At 35.3% G+C, this 21,127-nt stretch overlaps 1 protein-coding gene across 2 annotated transcripts in view; it reads right to left on the bottom strand.

Moving 5' to 3' along the window:
• Positions 1–205: 205 nt before the first annotated feature.
• ZFC3H1 (zinc finger C3H1-type containing) overlaps positions 206–21,127 on the bottom strand; it is a 38,335-nt gene continuing 17,413 nt past the window's right edge. The window contains exons 10-35 of one of the 2 annotated variants that reach the window (XM_052668995.1): positions 20,894–21,031; positions 20,442–20,560; positions 19,968–20,114; positions 18,760–18,934; positions 18,452–18,583; positions 17,192–17,740; positions 17,003–17,112; positions 16,437–16,568; positions 15,232–15,353; positions 14,753–14,854; positions 14,227–14,343; positions 13,137–13,320; positions 12,382–12,568; positions 11,752–11,943; positions 9,908–10,145; positions 8,639–8,744; positions 8,362–8,560; positions 7,789–7,883; positions 6,729–6,839; positions 6,235–6,339; positions 5,981–6,146; positions 5,180–5,280; positions 3,955–4,056; positions 3,332–3,371; positions 1,178–1,240; positions 206–1,052 (exon numbers count right to left, since the gene is read on the bottom strand). In XM_052668995.1, coding sequence (XP_052524955.1) covers positions 915–1,052; positions 1,178–1,240; positions 3,332–3,371; positions 3,955–4,056; positions 5,180–5,280; positions 5,981–6,146; positions 6,235–6,339; positions 6,729–6,839; positions 7,789–7,883; positions 8,362–8,560; positions 8,639–8,744; positions 9,908–10,145; positions 11,752–11,943; positions 12,382–12,568; positions 13,137–13,320; positions 14,227–14,343; positions 14,753–14,854; positions 15,232–15,353; positions 16,437–16,568; positions 17,003–17,112; positions 17,192–17,740; positions 18,452–18,583; positions 18,760–18,934; positions 19,968–20,114; positions 20,442–20,560; positions 20,894–21,031 — 3,870 coding nt within the window. In that variant the 3' untranslated portion in view covers positions 206–914. Of the gene's footprint in view, positions 1,053–1,146; positions 1,241–3,331; positions 3,372–3,954; positions 4,057–5,179; positions 5,281–5,980; positions 6,147–6,234; positions 6,340–6,728; positions 6,840–7,788; positions 7,884–8,361; positions 8,561–8,638; positions 8,745–9,907; positions 10,146–11,751; positions 11,944–12,381; positions 12,569–13,136; positions 13,321–14,226; positions 14,344–14,752; positions 14,855–15,231; positions 15,354–16,436; positions 16,569–17,002; positions 17,113–17,191; positions 17,741–18,451; positions 18,584–18,759; positions 18,935–19,967; positions 20,115–20,441; positions 20,561–20,893; positions 21,032–21,127 lie in introns of both variants that reach the window. The other variant, XM_052668996.1, reaches the window with a different exon arrangement.

Here is a 21,127-nt window from a genome sequence, read left to right as displayed (position 1 = left end):
AAAAAAAAAAAAAAAAAAAACCTAAAAATATATAGTTATCCTACAGCCACAATAGGTAACTCAACCACATGTGTTTGTATTTTGGGTAATATATGAGCAACAGAATATTTTTTCTAATATCAACTGAAACTGGAAATGTCTGCAAAAATAACTAATGGAACATGGGTGTAGTGGGTGTACCAGTACAGAAGAGACCAACACCAAGTTTCTTTAAACTGTTAAACTTTATTATAAATTAAAATTTCTTTACAAAAATTGCACATAATTGACCACTCTTAGGTTCTGATGCACTGGCATTTGCAATAGTTTCTTTAATCTTCAAGTTTAATAGTCTCTGCCATGAGTCCAATGCAGAAAAGGGCAGTAAGCAGCCCTCTTAGAGCCTTCAAGTGCAACAAGCATACTTGTGGCCACGGCAGTTACACTTTCCTTAAGAGCGGCTGCTTTTGTTTTAAATCCTGTAATGAAAAAGTCTCAAAAAAGGTTTAAAAAAGGAAAAACCCAAAGTGGACTACTTGCTTTTTACTGTAAACACAGCCCAGTAAATTAATCCCAAACACAGATCTCTCAGGCATCAGTGAGAGTGTCAAGTGAATCAGGAACAGCAAAACAAAGAAAACAGAAAACAAAAGAAAAACATGAAAAAATAATGTCTGTCATTTGGATTAACTATACTTACGTACATGATGCTATGACAATCTGGCAGGGCCCAGAAGCGAGGCCAGACAGGAGTTCATTTTTCCAGAGAGGAGGGTCATGTTAATTGTTTCCAGCTTCACGGAAAGCAGACCGGAGGCTTGATATGCTCAGCAATACTCATCTGCCTTATGCAGATCTTAGGCATAGATCAGCCTGAAGAATCATTCAACTGATTTTGGCATTTAACAGAACTTATGGCTGACTGTACCCAGCGTTCAGAGATTCTTGCATTCTGTTCTGCAAGTGTTTAAACTTAAAAGCTCATCTAGGCTGACTCCAACCTCTTGGCACTTGGATACTAGTTTTCTCAGGTTATCAGTTTTACCTCCTCCTGACGCTTCAAACAAGAGTTGCTGCAAGAGATGGGGAAGCAGATATAAGATTTAGCCAAAGCTTGAGCATCACCACATCTAAGGATATGGGATATGCAGAAAATTTATAGGAAACCTCAAACTGAATCATAAGGAGAAAACATTACATCTTTCCATAGTGTTGCACATAGAGGTAACTTATGAAGAGCTCTCTGATATAAATGATGGACCTGTAAAATAAAAACAAATATTAAGTCAGCAGAATCTGTGCACTCAAAGTCATTGATTTAAAACTCAAAAGTCAAATGTAATACTTTTTTTTTTTTAAATCAGTTTTTCAAGTATTATGTTGCTACCAAATGAAAAGGCAAGTTCATATCTGACCTTAATTCTGACCCTTGAATTAATTACATAAAGACAACTATTTTTCTTCTCAAGACTCTTGCCTTGTTCACTGCACAGGATGGAGCACATTCAGAGGATAAAGCAGCTTGCTTTGTCCCTTCCACCTTTTAATTCTATAGGTTTTCTCCTAAGACATCTACCACCTATCTATGCTTTAATATGGCTTTAGCTTATATGCCTGCAACACTAGCAAAACAAAATGGCTATTTCTGTTTGTTCCTTGCTTTGTTGGTCTGTTGTTTCTTTTTGGGTTTTTAAACCATTTTACATCTGGAACTAAGAGAACCAAAAAGGTTTAATGCAGACATCTACAGAAGCCTCCTTCAACTACTGCTATTGCAAGTACCAACCCTAATCAGAGTGTAATTGGTGAAGGGGTTTGTTAGCATTTAAAACTTTCATAACCATTTAAATATATTCTCTCAGCAATCTTACAAACGAGCTGCTGAAGGGAATGACAGGTTTTCCAGGGACAGGAAATCCAGAATCTGAATCATAACCCACTCTTCAAACAATATTTCACTTGTTTACAATGAATTACAGTCATCTGCAACTGTCACTGGTTTGTATAGTTGTCAAAGTGCTCACTACACCTCTAACTGGGCATTTCTCCCCTCTCTTCCACCCTCCTGTCCCTAAAAAACAATAACTGCACTTTGTGTGCTAAGTGATTTTACTTCACATTGCATGGTTAGTGAGGTGGTTGCAGGAGAAAGCTATATGACTTCTTCTAGGTGTAATCCAACTACAATATTTTACATATGTTTTATTTCTAATTGGTTCATCTTTTTTGAGAGCCCTCTTCTGAATTAATTTGAAACATTTTTCCAATTGTATAACTAAATAAAGCAGTGACCTTCTAAGTCAGTCTTGCTGTAATGTGCATAGTGCCTGAAAATGTAGTCCTCCTAATACAATGACTGAAGCAGGGATCTGTGACTAATTGCAGATGACGCAAAATCATCAATACAGAGACAGAATTAAGGTTGAGTATGCAACCATGCCTTTCATGTCTCCTGACTGAATTATTTGATCTTATCAACTAAGTAACTGCCTACTTGGGGGTATTTTTTTTTTTCATGACACTAAGAGACAGTAAAAAGGGAAAAAGACTTCATAACTGACTATAACAGCAGCCATACTACCTATTATATATCAGTTAAAGCTTTGTTTTAAACGAAAAACTACTGACAGAAGAGAAGGGTGCTGAGAGGGAGGCTCTACAAAAATGACACGTAATGTGAAACCACAGAGAAGTAGCTCAGAAATGCCACAACCTAGTGGTGAGTCACAAACCCAGGGCCTCCTGGATCTCCTTTAATACAAAGCAACTTTTCCACGAGCAGAACGTTTTGGGTGAGAGCAATAACACCAGGAAGATCCATTCTGTTTGAGCTGAAAAGTAACTCTGTGCCGAAAAACACTTATTTGTGTACAGAGAGATAAAAACACTCTCCACACAAATACAATGTACTATTCATTATTTCAGGAGGAAAAAAGCAGATAGCTTTCAGGGAGATCACTGCTTAAACTCTCTACATACATATGTTTGGCAGAACCACCATTCCAACTCCTGTAAACAGTAGTTGTTAACAACTTCCAGCACAAGAAACCTTTTATCCCTCTACTGTATTTGAAATGCTAGTCATCTCCTCCAGGTTAAACAAAAAGTAGAACACAGGTTCTCCAACAGAAGAAAGATACAAATAGTATCAGAAATATAAAATATCCTTTCTACTTCAATTGCTGAAGGTATCTCTCACCCTTGAAGCAAATGCTTCTGTGTTTATACACAGAATATTTCAACTATCAAGAAACCTTGAGTTTAAGAGCACCGTTGATGTACATAAAGCAGAGGAACAAACAAACCTACAGAACCTCATAGTTATTCATTTTAGTAAAGTGCACTGACTTACTTCTCTTTGTCCCATTAGAAAGCACTCGGCAGCAATGGCTCTGAGAAAAAGAAACAAAAATATTTATTCTTGAATTCTTTCAAGTGCCATCATCGGCAAAATACTGATGTGGAATGGATCTACAAATTCCTTGTGAAGACACTGACTAACTTCCAATGATATTAATCTACAGTGAAAAGATAGAAATAGCCATTTTTTAAAAACAATCTTACATGAGCAAGACATTTCAGTGGTTCCCCATTATGAACAAACACTGAAGAAAAAGATCAGTTCAGCATCACTGGATAATGGAGATTACTGCTATTGTGATATATAAAGGGGAGGGTAGAGAGGAGGAGACAGAAGTCAATAGTTGAATTAAAAAAGGCAACTTGTAAATACATCATCTTTATCTGCATAATATCCATTCACATAAGCTTCTCCAAGAGGGAAATTCCATTCACTTGTAACTGTAAAGACATGACAGTACCTTGTCTGTTGCAACAAAGTAACTGCTTAAATAAAATAATGAGAGACTTCCAGCACAAGCCCAATTTGAAGGATGTTTCAGATTTACCTTTGTGATGTAAACCTTATAAACAAAAGTAATATCTATGAAAACAGATGTATGACTGTAGCATTACATTTTCCAGATGGCCAGGCATGTTGGGATATTATATGTAAACATCTTGGCTTGCAGTTTCAGAATTTGAACATTGCTCTCCTCCCAGTACCGCAGAAGTAGTCTGTAAAAGGCATTCATGAGAAAGGAACACTGCTCTAATCACTGGAAGCAGAACAGCAACGCAAAGATAAAAACACATTATACAAAATATACCTAATCTCAACCAAGAGCTGCAGATAGGAAAAAGAGGCAAGGCATCACACACAGTACTGACTGAGAATGTTTACAGAAAAAGATGCACGTCAGGAGAGTAACTACACAGTATAAAATCAGAGAGAAAATATGATCTTGGCACAGTACAAGATTTGTTTTTAGCAACTGTTCATTTGAAGGAAGACAAATGACTTCTGCTGTGACTACAAGCTACTGTGCAGCCAGCTCTGCTCACCCATTTCATGCAGTATCAACTTGGTCTAAGGAAGCTGTAAGCTCCACCTCAACAGAATTGCAACTTGGTTTAAAATGCAGCCATTCACCTTCCTACACCAAAAGGTAGGTGTCATATTCTCTCCCTGTGCCAACAACATGCTTCTTTAACATCTAGCTTTGAAATCTCAGCAGCCCCTACTGATGACAAACAGTAAGCATTCAGGCACTGATCAAACTTATTCAACAGAACGTTTGTGAATTCACAGCAGCCGAATGCACTGATACAAGCTTCCTAATCCTGGAAAGAATGAAGAATATGGAAGAATGTTTTGAAATACTGTTCAGTAACAGTCAGCATGATGTCCACTTTAATTGCTTTTGTTTCCCGTAAGATCTTTCCAAAATGATTTGGAAATCACTTTCTAAAGTGATTTGTCTTCGCTATAAAGCACCAAGCCTTCAGGTAACACTGTTATATACTGGTGTATCCATTTTATTTTGCTCCACATTGGAACTACACTTATAATAAACACAAGATTTTAATATACCACTAATACTCTCCATACACTTGAAATGTTGACATTTTGACTCATGTGCAAAATGGATAAATTTATTAACAGTTCCTATGTAATTATATACTCTGTAAACAGACTGGAAGTCTGTAAAATACTAGAAAGAGATTGAGAAGATGTCAGAAAGCACAATATACCTCAAAAAAATGCAGTACAAGGAAGAGGTTTCATTCTTCTAGTAGAAATCAAATTGCATGCATCTTGTACAAAGTGTTTACCTTGATTACACATATTTCTACATACCTCAGTGCAAGTCCAGGATTAGCAGGCATGGTAGAACAAAACCTTTCCAAAGCTTTGGAATGTTGAGATTTCGGAATACAGCTCAAGTAGAAGGAAACTACCTGTAAAATTTGAATTATAAACATTAATCTGCTTTATAGGTGTCTAATTTTGCCAAGATTGATGGAGAAGTAAACTACAAACTTTGTGACCAAAATAATTTAACACCCAAAAATCTTATCCCCTCAATGGTACAGAAATCAATTCATACAGAAGCTAATGCCACTACTGTTTCAGTCCTTTCAGCTCATATTTAGTAAGCAAAAAGAAATGCACTGAGTGTTAGCAAAACAGGAGATGGGATTTACAGATCCAGAATAAAACTCACTGACGTGCTCCTCTTGATCTTTCCCTTACTATTCTATTTCTTTTGTTTCTCAACCACTGTAATAAAAACTAACAGCTTAAATACTGTTTCCATCCTTCAGTGTTAGAGCTCTGCAGACCCCTTTTGCTCAACCACCTCGTCTCTCCTTCACAGTTTCTCTTTTCACAAATAAAGAATAGTCTGCCATTAAGAGCTGTATCTACACAATATCAAAACATATCACTTATGTACGCTTCTCTTATCCTCTACTCAAGAAGTCACTGCTAGATACTTTCCTGCTTGGAACACTATACTCTCCAATAATTTTTTTTTATTAATTCCTAGCTGCCAGTGCACATATAGTACCAGTGCTGTATTTTGACAATTAGAAATACTCGTAAAAAGGATATCAGTCTTTTTGTTTGATTTAAGAACACCCATGCAAGTGTTTTTACCTTGTTATGAAACTCGTAATTGGTCCAATAATCAGCAGCACTAAAAGGAATTGGGTATCGTGTGGGGACCGTAACCAGACATCTGTTCACTAAGTCAGTAAAAACCTTGAATTCTTGAACTTTGTTGCTGGATCCAACAACCTTGTTATTCATAAAAACAAGATAACTGGAAGAAAAGGAAAAAAAAAGATAGTTCTGGTGGCCTTCACTGAATAGTTTGGAGATTAAACTACTTTCCTCCCCTAACAACTTACTCCAGCCAGATGTTCTGAACAATTTCCTGCTGCATCACTGCACCAAGAGCTGCTTCATAAGCATCCAGTGCTTCACTAACAGTCGCATGAAGAGACTGGCACAAACTGTTTATATTAGAAGTTAAAAAAAAAAAAGTTATACATTATTTACACAATGCATACACTTCTAAGGGTAGAAACAAAGCTTTTGAATTCCAAGATAAACTGAAAACTGCTTTTTGGTTGAAATGCACAACGGACTGATTTTATCAGGCAGCACATTAAAGTGGGGAAATCTCAACTGCTTACAAGGAATAACACAACCTATACAGTTTAAAATGCAACTCTCAAATTGTTTTTCATTCTTGTATCTCTTATTAATTCTTTTACATACTAAGTGCTCTGACAAAACCTGAAGGGACACACCCTCAGTAAATGATTAATGTTCTGCAACTGAAAACTCCATTTACTCAGACCCACCAGCTGTTTTTCAGAAATACTTTAGAAAGCCTCACCAGTAGATCTGCCAAAGATATGGGATTTGCTGGTTTACAATGTCATCTGTAAGATGCTCTTTATAGAGAGGTGCTGTAAATTCAATTGGCATTGGAAAATTCAAGAGATATCTAAAAGAGAAAAAGTGGTAATAAATGGTAACATCCCTTTACTCGGAAGATTCCTACAGAGACATATCATTTAGTGCAGAATCTTAATTCATGAGATGTATTAAAGAGATGCATCTACTGTTCTTAGAGATTAATTCTGCCCAGAAAGATGTAAGAAAGTATCCCATAAAATTATAGAAATACTTTATATAGAAAGCATTCTATTCCATTATGTGATGATGTGAGAAATGTTTCTTTCTCTGGCACAACTACCCCATAAAATACATCAAAACATAGGATACAATTACCTACCTACCATCAGCTACACTGCACTACCAATATTAAATTCAATGTAAACAAACATAACCAGGAATAAAAACATAACACCCAACTTGGAGATAAAAAACATAAAAACATTTCACGGCCTTATCTACATTTAAGCTTCAGCAAATAAGATCTTCCTTTGAAAGCCTTCAAAGGCAGCTAACTTTTATGGACTTCCTCAAGTTTTCTGTATGCAAGCTTCCTACAGTTAAGTAAATGCCTGAATTTTAGATGGAGTTTCAGCAGACTGGTTACCAACCTGCACTTTTTCAGCAACAACAGTTTGTTCATGAAAAGCATGGAGCTCTGAATGGAGGCCTTTTGTAAATGCCCTAAATAACAGGTTTGACACACGAAGTTTTTTGCTTCCAGCTTTGAAAAAGCAACTTAGGGATGCAACATATTTGACTGATGCCCATTTTCCCCATAACTTGCTGCCTGTTTTGTCTTTTTTTCATCTTACGGCTTTGCAACTTAGTTATGAAAGCACAAACAACTTACACAAACCTTAGAAAATATCACAGCATAATTCTCTGAAGTTTTACTAAGGTTTGCCAAGCTGAAAGCAAAAGAATTACAGACTGTCCTGTTTTTCAAGAAAATGTCAGTATTACCAAAACTTGCACAGAAAATATCATAAACATACCTTAAGAGATCCATGGAATCATGCTGTTGGTAGGTATTCTCAAAGAAAGCTGCCACAAAATCTTGCAACAGTGGAAGAACACTGCCTGACCTTCCCTGTTTTTTGATGGTTTTTTAAATTAAAAAAATTAAATCAGACATAAACCTGAAGCTGACAAGAAAAATTTAAGCATAATAATTATTAAGTGCTGTCTATCTCTGTAATACTCCTTTGCTTCAATCTCTCAAAAATAATGTTTAATTCAGTCAGTCAGCAAGTAGAAGGAAAAAAAAGGAAAATTTCTTACAGCACTCTGCTGTTACTGTCTATTATTCTTTCATAAGGATACTAACACTGGATTAGAACAAACAGTTTGAGGTGTAAGTTTATCCATGCATACAATTCCTTTGGTTACATTAAATCTTGTCACTAATCTTGGCAGTTCTATATTAAATTCATATAAAGAAAACCAAGACATTACAAAAATATCATGAAGATTAATCAGTTTGAATAAGTGTTTGAAATGACATACAACCCCCAAAACTTTTATAAAGCCAGCAGGCCAGAGACACTTTTGGGGCTGGGTATTATTACCTGTGATATAAGAAATTTACACAACTGATAAAAAATTTCTGCATTCTGAGGACTCTTCTCAAATGCTCCAATCCACACTCCATAGGCACTTTCACTCTGCTCCATCTGCAAATATAAGGTGGCCAAACTCTCCAAGAGCAGACAGTTGTCAGGGCAGAGATCCAGTAAAGATCTACAAAGTTCTGCTGCAGACTCCCACCTAAAGTAAAAGATAAAGGTTATGTTTAAAAAAGTGGAGTTGAGCACTCCTAACTGGAAGTGTCTGGAAACATCTTACCTCTCAAGGAGCTTCAGTAAAGCTATCATGTTCCTATAGAGAGGAAAGCATACAGCTATTCTTTTGTCAGCCTCAACGTTTTCATCAGTACACGTTTTGACTGCATCTTCAAAACAAAAACATTAGAATTAAGACCTTAGACCTCAAGTAATGTCAAGTTTTACTTAAAACATTAACATCACAAAAATTATCCCTTAGTCATAAAATTACAAAAGCATGGGAAGTTCTCAGCAATGCTCTTCTGAGTTACTAAAAACAGGAAGATGACTATTGCTGGAAAAGTTCAGGTTTTTTTCATTAACATATCACAATGAAGATAAGAATGAAAAAAAGTCTTTTCATCCCTCATTCATTTAAAAACAACAAAAACTCAAATAGTACAGGAAACATACTGTCAGCTTGAGTAGTTCACTGGTAGGATATCACCTACTTAGAATTACATAGCAGTAATTCCAGTGTAGCTACTGAAATCAGTTCTATTGAGGCAAGAACTAACAGGGGGAAATTCTTTTTACGTTAAGAAAAACAAAGTTAACTAAATTCCAATACTAAACAACACATTATCATGGCTAGACTACTTCCACTCCTACAGGTCTACCCACAAAGATTATGCTTGACTACTTGCACACCCTGTTATCATCTGCAGCATACTTATACTCCACAACAGTTCAATATTAGTGAAGCTAACACACTAAGTACTGACATTCAAACAACACCAGTATAAAGTCTTCCCCAGGCAGTGCCTAAGTCAATTTCATTTCTTCCGGTATCTTCATTAGACATCTTTTAAAAAATTACTCTGTTTATTTCAACTCCAAATGAAGACAAACAGAGGCTTTGCACTGCATCTTCTAAGGAAGCACAATAATTTTCCAGTAAAATAGCTTTCCAATTGATATGCCCACTAGGGATGGGGGGGGGGATAGAGAGGTAATGAGCACAGAAGCCTGGCTTTTTTAAGTCTACAAAAAGAAGCAGTGGCATACTGTCACAAGCTACTGTTCCCTATCTTGCTACAATATCATAGTTCACAGAAGAAAAGCTACAGCTTTCAACCACAGATGAAAAAGTGCAGGTATTAAGTACCCAAACCATGGAGTTTCCTTATTCTTCTGTTCAAATCAAGATGAAATATGCACTGGATTTAATCCCAGTGGTTTAACATAGCAGCAATATCACACCACCAATGAAATTCCAGAAGTTGCATAATATTTTTTCAACTGCAAAAAAATGAGTAATGTACTGAGTAGTTTACCCCCTTAATCTTACCTTCAAACATAGCTAACAGTGTATCAGGATCAGTCTTCACATCTTGAACTGTTTGCCACGGTATTAGAAATGGCTCTTTGTTCATTATCCTTGAGGGACCGACGTTAGCTGGATCATAGAACTTGACTGGGAGAATGTTGAATTCAATTAAATGTATGTAAGACAGCCAAGCCAAGCAACGGTCACTTGAAGTAAGGCGTTCTGATATTATCTTTTCATTTGCTGATTTTAAAGCACTCTGTAAAGGTTAGAAGAAATACATTCTATGTTTTAACCATATAATCTTTTAGGTATGAGGAAAGGAAACAGGAAAAGTTCTAATGTTCCAAATCTTTCCTATGGAGAACAGGAAATAATTCATGCCCAATCAAGATTAAATTTGGCTTAGCGAGTGTGTGACTATATTCAATAAATACACAACTATATAATTTCTACTAATTGTTTTAGAAAAACTGCTGAGAATTTTGCAAAGAATGATTTTGAAATGTTGCATCTCCCAATGCATTTTCAAGCAGTTCTCTGCTTCTCACTAATATTTCCAAGACACTTTTTAAAACAATTACATTCAAAACTAAAAAAGCCCAGTTATACTGTGAGATCTCAAATAAAATCATTAGAGCAAGCAATGAGACAAAATCTGAACACAGCTACTCCTGAAGCAGAACAGAATGTCATGGCTAAAGGTATGCCAACCTTTTTTCTCCAAAAATGTAGTACAAAGAATGTACTTTCAAAGGAAATAAAAACACTTGAAAATTTAGGCAAAACTCACAGTATTTCTTGAGTAAGAGGTGAAAACTGAAGTTTCAACAACATTTCATTTATCCACTCTTCAAAATATTTTGGAAAATTTTGTTTCGAGTTTCTAAAGAGAATTATTACCACTCAATTTCAAGTAGTACTTTTACCTAGAATTTTTTTCTTATTAAATAAGGTTAAGTAATTCCTCCTCACTACAGTCTTTTTCAGTGACACATTACAGGTACACATCCACAAAGAAGTGCTTTGCTGTAATACTTTGAGTAAAGGTAAGAGAAACCAATCCACGTTCTCTTCTCATGTACTCTAGACTTCCATTTCAGCACAACACAAACCAAACTATCAGTACTACTGCCTTCAGAATAGCTGTTGGTGTAAGTCAACAAAGCATTATAATATTTTATTTAAAACTGAGCTAGACTAAAACATTAACAGCCTTAAAACAACCAAGAAAATTGTTTTAAGATACAGCAAGCAATAAATGCCCCCTGCTGGCAGGAATGAAAACCTCGTGGTTGAAATTACCACAGGTCCAACTTTCAGGACTCTTCTCACCTTCTTTCCCAGTTTGTGGACTACAGGTCAGCAACAGCAACCTGAGTTCTCTTTAAGTAACAATAAAAGCCTGAGATAAAACTTTGCAGTTTACAGGATCTCCAATGCCTGAGATAACACTCCCCAATTTTTGAAGATGGTGCAAAAATGCAAAACAACTTGCCACTATGATCTTCCAAAAAAAAAAAAAAAAAAAAAAAAGTGATTTGACCATTTCTGTAGCAAAAAAAAACACATCTGAATTCCTGAGCAAGACAGAATTCACAGGTCCCTAGAGAAGCACTCTACTGCTAACCAGAAACTAAAGCAATTCTAAAGCAATTATTATTAGGAAGCATAGTGCACACCCTACACTTATTAACAACCCAATGCAACAGAAAACGTGCAACAAAGAAACTAAATGTATATGCAAATTTATAATTATATTGTGTTTTAAAAGACAAGTCCCTAGGAGACTTCCTCTAGCAAATATAAGATACAACAGCATGAAGGTACAAAGACAAATCTTAGGGTGGTAACTTGGAAGTTACCTGCAGCAGAAGAAGAGCATTCTGGTATCTTCCTGTAAACAAGCTTAAGTGAACTCTGTACAGCAGAGTCTCCAGAAGCTGGAACGATAAGAGATTGGGATTTTCCTCTCCCTCAGTCACTTCCATTAGGAACTGCAGCATCCTCCCACATACATAGTCTTTTCCATCAAAGGAACTCTCCAAATTCAAGAACTAGAGAAAAATAATTTACATTAAGAAAAATACTTGCGGAACTCCAAGGTTAAAATTTAAAACAACATGAATAACATACTTTGAATAATGTATTTTATCACCTTATGAACAATTTTTCCCTCTCCCCACATACCAAAACCTCAGAAAACACTTAAAATGTTTAATGATCAACTTCAATGTCCTTGTGAACATAAATTTTTGCAAACTTATATAAAAAAAAGCAAAATTAAACATCTTGATTTTAAATGATTGATTTTCCTGAGAAAAACGTGACTATTTCTACATACATTCTGCAAGTAGAACTTTGAATTACTTCACTGTGAACGGAAATTTCACAAGCTGTTCTATTGGCTTATTTAGACAAATTGCATTTTCCTATTTAGCAAACAATTTCTACAGTAGGAAATGCATACATTTGACTTTTTTTTTTTTACTTACTGTCCACCATATCTGATAGGATGGGGCATACTCCACTGCTGTTTCACACATTTCCTGTATCTCCTCTTTTGTTCCTCTTTTTGAGAAGAGTCTGAGGTAATGACACCAAATCTCAGGATTTTCTTTGTTGTTCTCAAGAGCTCGAGCCAAAACATTTAGAGTAGAATCCAAACACTCTGATGATGAGCTGTGAAAATTGAAATGATAGTATTTAAAAAATAGACCTACTATAGGCTAAGAAAAACTTTATCTTCCATTATGTTACCTCCTTTCTTTTTTAAGTCTTTTTCTTACTATGCTTATAACTTAGAAAGCATGCTCTCTTCAGACTCAAAGTATTTTCTTTGTACGTTGACTACTGCATTTCTATCCTACATGTTTCAGTTGACCTACTCTCATTGTCACCACTGCTGAAATGCATCACCCACAACATCACTATGATCACATCTTCTGTTTGGTCTCCATGAACATGTACAGCAAGCATCAATGAATGTCAAAGGGTACCATTTTTTCCACATAGAGGAATTTAGTGACATACCTTTGCTCCATATCAGCACCATCTGCCTCTGATAGGAGGGGCCAACATAATAAAATAGGAAGCATTGTTTTAACAGTATCCCTTGCATTCTTTTAATCTGCTTTTAAGAGATGAATTAGTTGTATCTTCGTTAAATAAAGTTCCTTAACATCAACTGTAATCAAGCTTCTTTTCTGCATGGGTAAGGTATAAAACTAAAATGTAAAAGCAGACTTACCCTTCATTTTGGTTCAAGTATTTATATGCAAGTTTAATCCAAAGCTGTACATTGCAGGGGTTTTCTTGGACGCTTGCCTCCAAGTTGGAAATGTCATCAGTCTCACTTGTAAAATATCGGATATCATCTGGAGTCACAACAGTATCAAGAGCTGGAATTCTTTTCTTATGTTCTGTAGGGTGGGCTGGAAATGAAAAAAGACTCTTTTCAAAACAGAAGTGACTTGTCACTATACATTTCATATGAGGAGTGACATCTCTATATACTAAGCGTAGCCACAGTCAAGAACAAAATATGATTACTTCAGCATCTTAAAAATTTAAAACTGTGTAACATGTAGAAAATTGGTTATGTTTAACATGTGAAGACAAGAAATAGCAATAAAGACTGCTTCTTTGGCCAAAAGACACCAACTAAGCGTCCTTAAGAAACAAACATCTAATGTCAAAAAAAGGATTATCTCAAAAAACATTTATACAGGAATACAGAGGATGCCAAGAAATCCCAAAGCTCCCACTTCAATGATAAGTCATATTTCAGGTTACTGATGCTCAAGCAAGCTTCCAAGTCTCAAATTATGTTTAAAGAGCAGCTTTGCTTTTTACCTCCTGATCTCATCACTTATGATCAACACTGTGCAAGTTTAAGCTAACAGATGAAGTGTGCTACTTTCTATAGTTCTGGGGGGAAAAAAAGGACAACATCTTCTGGTGAAGCTGTAACATTCCAGGGATCTCTATGTTCCCTTTCATGAAAAGATAGGCAGAAATCCCATGTCAGCTTCTAATCACACTTTACACCAGTTTGTTGATGGTTTTTTTTGTTGCTGTTTTGTTGTTGGGTTTTGTTTGCTTTTTTTGTGTTTTTTTTTGCTTTTTCTTAAGCCCCACCCATTAAGGTCAACTTTAAGAAAAGTTACATGAAGAAGGAATGTAAGAATGTCTGCATACAGGAAACAGGAAGAAGCCAAAAGAGCTGAAGACAATACTGTTTTTTTTAAGAATCATTTTAAATATCTGGTGTAGGGAAGAGATTGCTATGTTTTTCTCCCCAGTATTCTTTTTTAATGGATGCCATGCTTCTGAATTACCATATTTAATAGGTCCAACAGACTGTTCCTCCTCACTACTGCTGCTATCTAGCAGAGGTTTTCTCCAGTACTTTGGTCTCCATTTCCTTTTATCTTTCCATGTTGTAAACGGAGGTGCTGTAAACAAACAAAGCAATGGAAGCTATCATTTAACTTTCTCTAGACAAGATTGAAATATCTTTGCCAATGAATATTTCAGATAAAAACATTCCACAAACGCAATATAAATGGACAAGTTTTCATAGAGCTTATTTATATCTGCGGTTCTCAAGTGCTTAAGTCATATTTTTGATTGGGAAAAAAATAAACACTAATAGAACTAATGAAACTAAAAAAAACTAATACAACTATTATATTATGGCCTTAAAACAAGTTCTGTTCTTTAATCTATCAGAAGTATAATTAAACTAAAAAAAAAATGACACACACAAAAGGGAATATTCTTGGTTGAAAAAGTCAAAATACTAATGTAATTTAAAAAAAAAAAAACAAACCAAACATTTAATTTATCAAGAAAGTTACTTACTGTGACCTTTACTCTCATTGACATTGCTGGCCAGAAGAACAGCCATTTGATCTACTGACATACGGTCTCTGTTTATACCAAAAAGTTTTTCCACATATTTTTCTGGAATGAGAACATTCATGTCTTAGGTAGGTAAACAAGCAGACAGGTAACTTACCAGTAATTTAACACAATCTATGCTTAATTAATGAAATACAACTGCTTCAAGAGGTATCCTAATTTAACACATGTGAAGAAGAGAGGGCAAGACCTCATCCCAAGTTCTGCTCCATCCACAGAACCACAGCAGTCTTTTGAGTGAAACATTCCACAAACCACAACTGTAGAAAGCCACTACTGAGGACTGAACTGGGCAACTAGAGAAGTATTTTACACATTGCATTACATAAAAAAGACTTGCTCCCAGAATTTCTAATGGAAACTACTGTCTTTAGAAATAAATCTTTAAATACATAAGCAAGCAAAAATTTCTTAAAAACCTGTGGCAGTGCTGATTTCTTCATCAGTGCTTTTTTCTGAACAGCCAATCAGTTCTAAATTGTAAGACAGAATATCCTGAAACAGCTGCTTTCGGCTAAGAGTGCAATCTTTCATGTGCTGCCTAAAATAAACAAAAAAGCAATTAAAATGTTTATCACAGCAACAACAATAAAGTCCATAATTAGAAAGTTGTTACTAGTACGCACAAGGGTGAGGCATAAAGAAAATTATCTCCATGATTAATAACACAGTCTGTTCTGAAATTTCCCTTAGATGTTTCTCTGGGCCTTCTCTGAACTTAAGTCCACATCAGTAACTTAATCTGGTGTTCATTACTTCAACACAGCCTTGCTCATTAGAATAAGATGCTACACACTTGCTTTGCACCAACAGAGGAACACAGTGTTTAAAACTTTCCAGTTCAAATAGGTTAGTTATAACAATCAAGATATCCCTTTGCATTTAAAGGATCTGAAGTATGATTTGATTATAATAGCTATGGGTTGATTCAAAAAAGCTTTCCCTTTTTGCTGTAAAAAAAAAAAAAAAAAAAAAAAAAAGAGCTAAGTACATTCCTATAATATTTTTCCAGTTTTCAAACTTGATTTACTCGTGGCCAATACATATCCAGCTGTTGTTCTGCTAATTTCTTACACCACACAGCGTAATGCTGTTTAACAAAGTATTTTTAATATGATTTAACACCAAGCTTCAAAGGAGCACAGTAACTTAGCCAGTATTTTACCAGAAAATCAGAATTTTTCTACCATAATGCTATTTTCTTATATATTCACTTAATGTTTGCTATGTACCCTATGTCCATTTGCTGCATAATATACTTCTACCATGATTAAACACTATTCATCACCCCCTGAATATTTATGATGGCCTAATGTTATGCCAAAGCTCTAGGTAAGAAGAATTACAGAAGAAGAATATATCTGAATTACAAGGTAATCAAAAGGTAAAATATTCTCTCACTTCTTTATAATAAAGAATTCTGTCTAAAAAGCCATTTCTGTTCATGGTTCAGATGCAAGATTCCAAATTATTTTTACTGCTAACTACGTATTTGCAATAGGATATTTAAAACTTTCTTTTCTAAAACTTGCCCTTAAAACCCTACATGGAGACCTTCTGAAGAAAACCCTACCTATTTTGATCTTAAATCATACATCCATGAATCAAATGGAAGAGTACTCACCACTGACAGTCATCATCATTGCATGTGCCTGTTAAATCGAAGCGGCAGAAACACTGCTTTGGCTCGATCATATTGCTATAACTTACTGAACTGAGGTACAATTTTTCCTTGGTTCGAAAATACGGACTAAACCTAAAATAAAATAATGAATTATTGTGACAAAGCATACAAACTGAGACACCAGTTAAACATTTTGAAAAAATAACCAGTTTTTTTTAGTACTAAATCTCATTATTTCCAAAACCCTACTTCCAACCAAAATCAGTAGTGACCTGTAGTATATATAGTAGTATAATAGCATAGTGTAAGACATAGGTGGAAAACAGATGAAAGGAGATGGAATGGAATAGTATTTCCACACAGATTCTGCTCTAATATTCTCTTTTCCCCCCACGGAGAATTTCAATCGCTAAGCTTCCTAGTTAAAGAAAACTGCTTCAAGAGAGTCATGTTCCTCATCACAATTCACCTTTCTGTACACGTGTGGGTTATCACTGAAAAGCAGTGTAGACTTCTTTAAAATGGTGTACATACACCAGTTAAACAGCTGTTAAGAGTCTACGTACCTGTAGGATTTAAATACTAGAAGAGGACTACGATATGGTCCAAACGGAAATGGTTTTGCTTCAGTTTGTTTATTCTGTGATGTAACAAAATCCATATCCACTGAAATTTCCTAGATGTAACAGATGAAAAGATATATAGCAAGTGCAATACAACCTAATAAAAGCCACATTCATATTTCAAGTGTTTACCTGACCACATACGAGATCTTCCTTAGGTGCTACAAAGGCAGTACTTTTCACTAACAGTTCTTTTAAACTGTCAGCTTTAGCATAAAGTTTTTTCAGTTCATCAACATTCAACCCAAGGAAAAGCTCAGGCTCCTCTGCTGCCTTTTTTGAAAGTTTGTTTATAGGTTCTTGTTTTGGAGTGTCCATGTGTTTAAGATTTGGCTTAGTATAAGAACTAGATTCTCTGAAAGATCTCCTTCGTTCCCGGTTTGAATTAGACAGCACCTCATCATCAAAGTAGTTTTCTTCACTGTCCAAAGACAATTTATCCTGGGTAAGATCATGAAGTGATGGCTGAGGTAATGCAAATTCAGCTTCCTCATCTGCCTGAGGTGCAATATCGGATTGTTCCTTGGTTTGAAGTGCACGAGCTTCTTTCAATTTCTGAATCTTCAAAGCATACTCATACTCCAGTTGCTGCAGTCGTCTTTTTTCTAACGCAATCAGTTCTGCTGAATGCTTTTTTGGACTTGATGCAGGGGAGCTCTCCAATTTCAACATTTTGCTTGGCTGAAAAGAAAAAGAAAAAAAAAATCCCTTTATTTCATTTTCACATTTACTGATGTATTGACAGGAGGCAAATTAAACACGGGCAAGTTATTTAACTCAAGAGTTTATAAAAATATTCTCATACTCTTGCCAAGAAAACGTCAAAAGAACAGTGGGAAAACCACCAAAAAGTCTCCTGCAAATCAACTGGCATCTATGCAGGTTTTTCCAATACAGATTACACTACATCTTGTGTAAGGCTTGAAAAGAAGTTCTGAGCATATTTAGAAGGTGAACTACAACACAGGTATCCACAGGAAAAAGAAAAATTTGCAGAAGTATACAGGCAAGCATAGAGGCCTGGTTCTTCCATAATTTGTAAAGTAACAAAAAATCCACTTCAGTGCCTTTGGTAGATAGCATAATGAGATGGTTAATGTCTACAGACAGCAATTTCCTTTCTTCACAGACAGAAAGATAACAGAATCTGTATCTTAATGACATTGCTCTGGCAAATATATGTTGGCTATGAACAATTTTTTTGTTTGTTTGTTTGTTTTCCCCACTACTGATTTCTCAAAAACAGAAGAAAAATTAGGAAGATTCCTCCAATGCTTCTAAAATGTTCTCCTGTTTTTACTGAAATTCCATCTGAAAAAGATTTCATAATCAACATTGCTACTACTTTTTAAGAACATAGTTTAAGAGCATTGTTTAACAACAGAGACTTACTCCAAGATGTTCTTGTTCCAGTTTTCGTTTCCCAATTTCCTTACTTGCTACTGCTTTTGCTCGAGCAAGTTCCTCCCCATATTTTAATGCCAGAGCTTTTTTGACTGTTACTCGCTGTTGAACTTTATGAATCTGGAGGAAAAAAAAAAAAAAAAAAATACAAGTTTCCAGATATGATCAGACAATAAAATACAGTTAGAAAACACATGGGAATTAATCATGCCTCCAAAGCAAGCCTACTGTGTTCAAACAACAAAGCTTCCTACTCTAAGTTTTCTAGTTACAATTAACAGAAATTCAGAATTTACTTGTTCCTGAAGCTTCTTGAGAAACATCTTATTAGCATTCAAGATCTTCTCTGTTGCCTGTAGTTGTTCAGCCAGTTTGTTAATTTTATTTTCAGCAATTCGAACATTCTCTCTTTTCTTGGCTTCTTGTTGCAACAAATGTTTCAAGACAGATTCATCCTTCATCAACAGAAGTCTAGAAAAAGACACATAACATTATTTTCCAGAGACATCTCTTGGAGATATCACTGTTCTATTTAGAAACCAAGTTGTGTTTAGAGTGATGCTTACCAACACTTCTAGCAAAGACCTAAGTGTCTCCAAATAGTCTTAACATCCACGAGACATTAAGTGCTGATATTACATAAAATAATTCAGTCTCCAAGTTTTCACCAGATTTGTACTGCTGAACAGAGAAAGGTAAGAAGTGGCCTATCTTCAATACTCTTTTTGACATTCAAAAACCACATTTTGTAGCCTTGTGTTACTCAGCAACCCAATTCTTTCCTAGGTCATGTAACATCTCAAGACATTGCAAGATGAAGCTTTAAAGAACAGTAGAGTAATCAAAGATGAAGAATTCGATGGATGGAAATAAATAAAGGAAGAAGAGATGGAATTAAGTAAAGGAAGGGGGATGAACATGTTTCAATATACATCTGAACACAAGTCAGTTTCCTCACCAGTCCACACATCATAAAGCGACAATGAAAGCAAAATGTAGGATGCAAAGTACCTATGATCTTTGCCATGGCAAAGGAAGGGTGAGAAGCATGGAAGAGGCATACTAAAAGAAAAGGTGTACAGGAAAAGCTTTAAACAGCATGCCTAACCTGCAGAAAATACTAATTCATTTATATCAAGAATATCTAATTGAAACACACTATCCTCCAAGTGTACTGACCAGAAAAAAAACCATACTCCCTTTCCCCTATTTTAGAGTTATTAAGAAGAACAGATAAAGTTCTAGTCACTGAATGTAAAAATAGCTGAACAGTGTTACTGTGAGTAATAACTTGTAAATAGGTTTGAACACCAAACTTGCCCTTCAACATAGCTCCTTTTGTATAGCAACAGTATTCAAGGTTCAACAACTCAAGACAACAACAACAACAAAAAAAAAACAAATGCTTGCTGTAGTTCAGTGACTACACATTAATAAACACATACTTAGAGCTTTCACATTTTAAGCAAACAAGGCAGGGCATGTGACAGTGAAAGAGACTCACTTGTTTCTCTTCAGCTTCGCTTCTGCTTCAGTAACTTGTTTTGTTGCTACTGCTATCCTCCCAATTCCATCAACTTCACCATCAGAATTTGCAGGGGATGAACTGTTCTTCAGTGGATCAGATTTAATTAAACGTTGCTTTTCACGACTAAAACATATGTCAAAAGCAAAGATTTTCAGCAGCTTCAACATTAATTCCCAACTTCTAAAACCTTCTAAATAAAAAGCAGCAGTGCAAGACTTTTAATTTAAAGAATAAGACTTCCACAACTCCAAACATCTATTGCAAGTCAGTTTGAATCTAATGACCTCCTTCAGACTCCTTTAGCTGTCCTACCAAAAACTCATGGTGGAGAGACTGTACATAATAGTAACGTCTTCAAACCTCTATTTTTTTTCTAATCACAAAAGCACACTACCAAAGACCTACAAAGAATGTACATTTTACGTTAAAAACAATCACACTCGCTTGTACCTAGCAATCTCTTCTTTTAGGAGTCTGTATTCTATCTTCTTATCTTCTGGTAGAGCCTCTGGAGTTCTCATTGGATCATTTTCTTTTTCCGATTTTGGAGGAGCTTTGATTCTTGAAGCCTTTTATAAAAAAAAGTTGAAGTCAATACTTCTCATGCAAGTTTCAAATACAGCTATTAACAGTTTTTCAGCACAGACTTTAAGCTGTTCAAGATTAACAAGACTTTTAACCAACTACTTATTCCACCATTAACTAAACTTGCTTTCAATTTGAACTGAAATAATGAATAACTTATGCAAATTACAATTTGATGGTTCAGATAGGAGTAATTTATCTACTCTTGCCCTTTTCCAATGTAATCCAACTGTTTCTTGATTCAACTCTAGAAGTTTAAATTCTGTAAACAAAGCAAAATAATTACAAAATAAACCTATTAAATATTGATAGATTACCTCAACATTTCTCCTTGCTTCTTTTATCATGGATTCTAGTCCTCCAAATACGCTGTTGGTTGAGTTAGATGGCTCTCCATCAGACTCACTATCATCTGAATCGTTTAACGTAACCACAACAGACTTGTGTTTTGGAAGCTGTATAGAAGAAGAAAAAAATTATATTAAAAAAAACTACAAAAAGATAACTGAACTCGTTTACTAGGAAAAGGAAGTTAAAATCCTTCATTATGG

The sequence above is a fragment of the Tympanuchus pallidicinctus genome, unplaced genomic scaffold, assembly GCF_026119805.1.
Source record: "Tympanuchus pallidicinctus isolate F22 unplaced genomic scaffold, pur_lepc_1.0 scaffold8, whole genome shotgun sequence".
Lineage (NCBI taxonomy): Eukaryota > Metazoa > Chordata > Aves > Galliformes > Phasianidae > Tympanuchus > Tympanuchus pallidicinctus.
The sequence above is the reverse complement of the archived record's forward strand: the minus strand, read 5'-3'. Positions and strand labels throughout refer to the sequence as shown.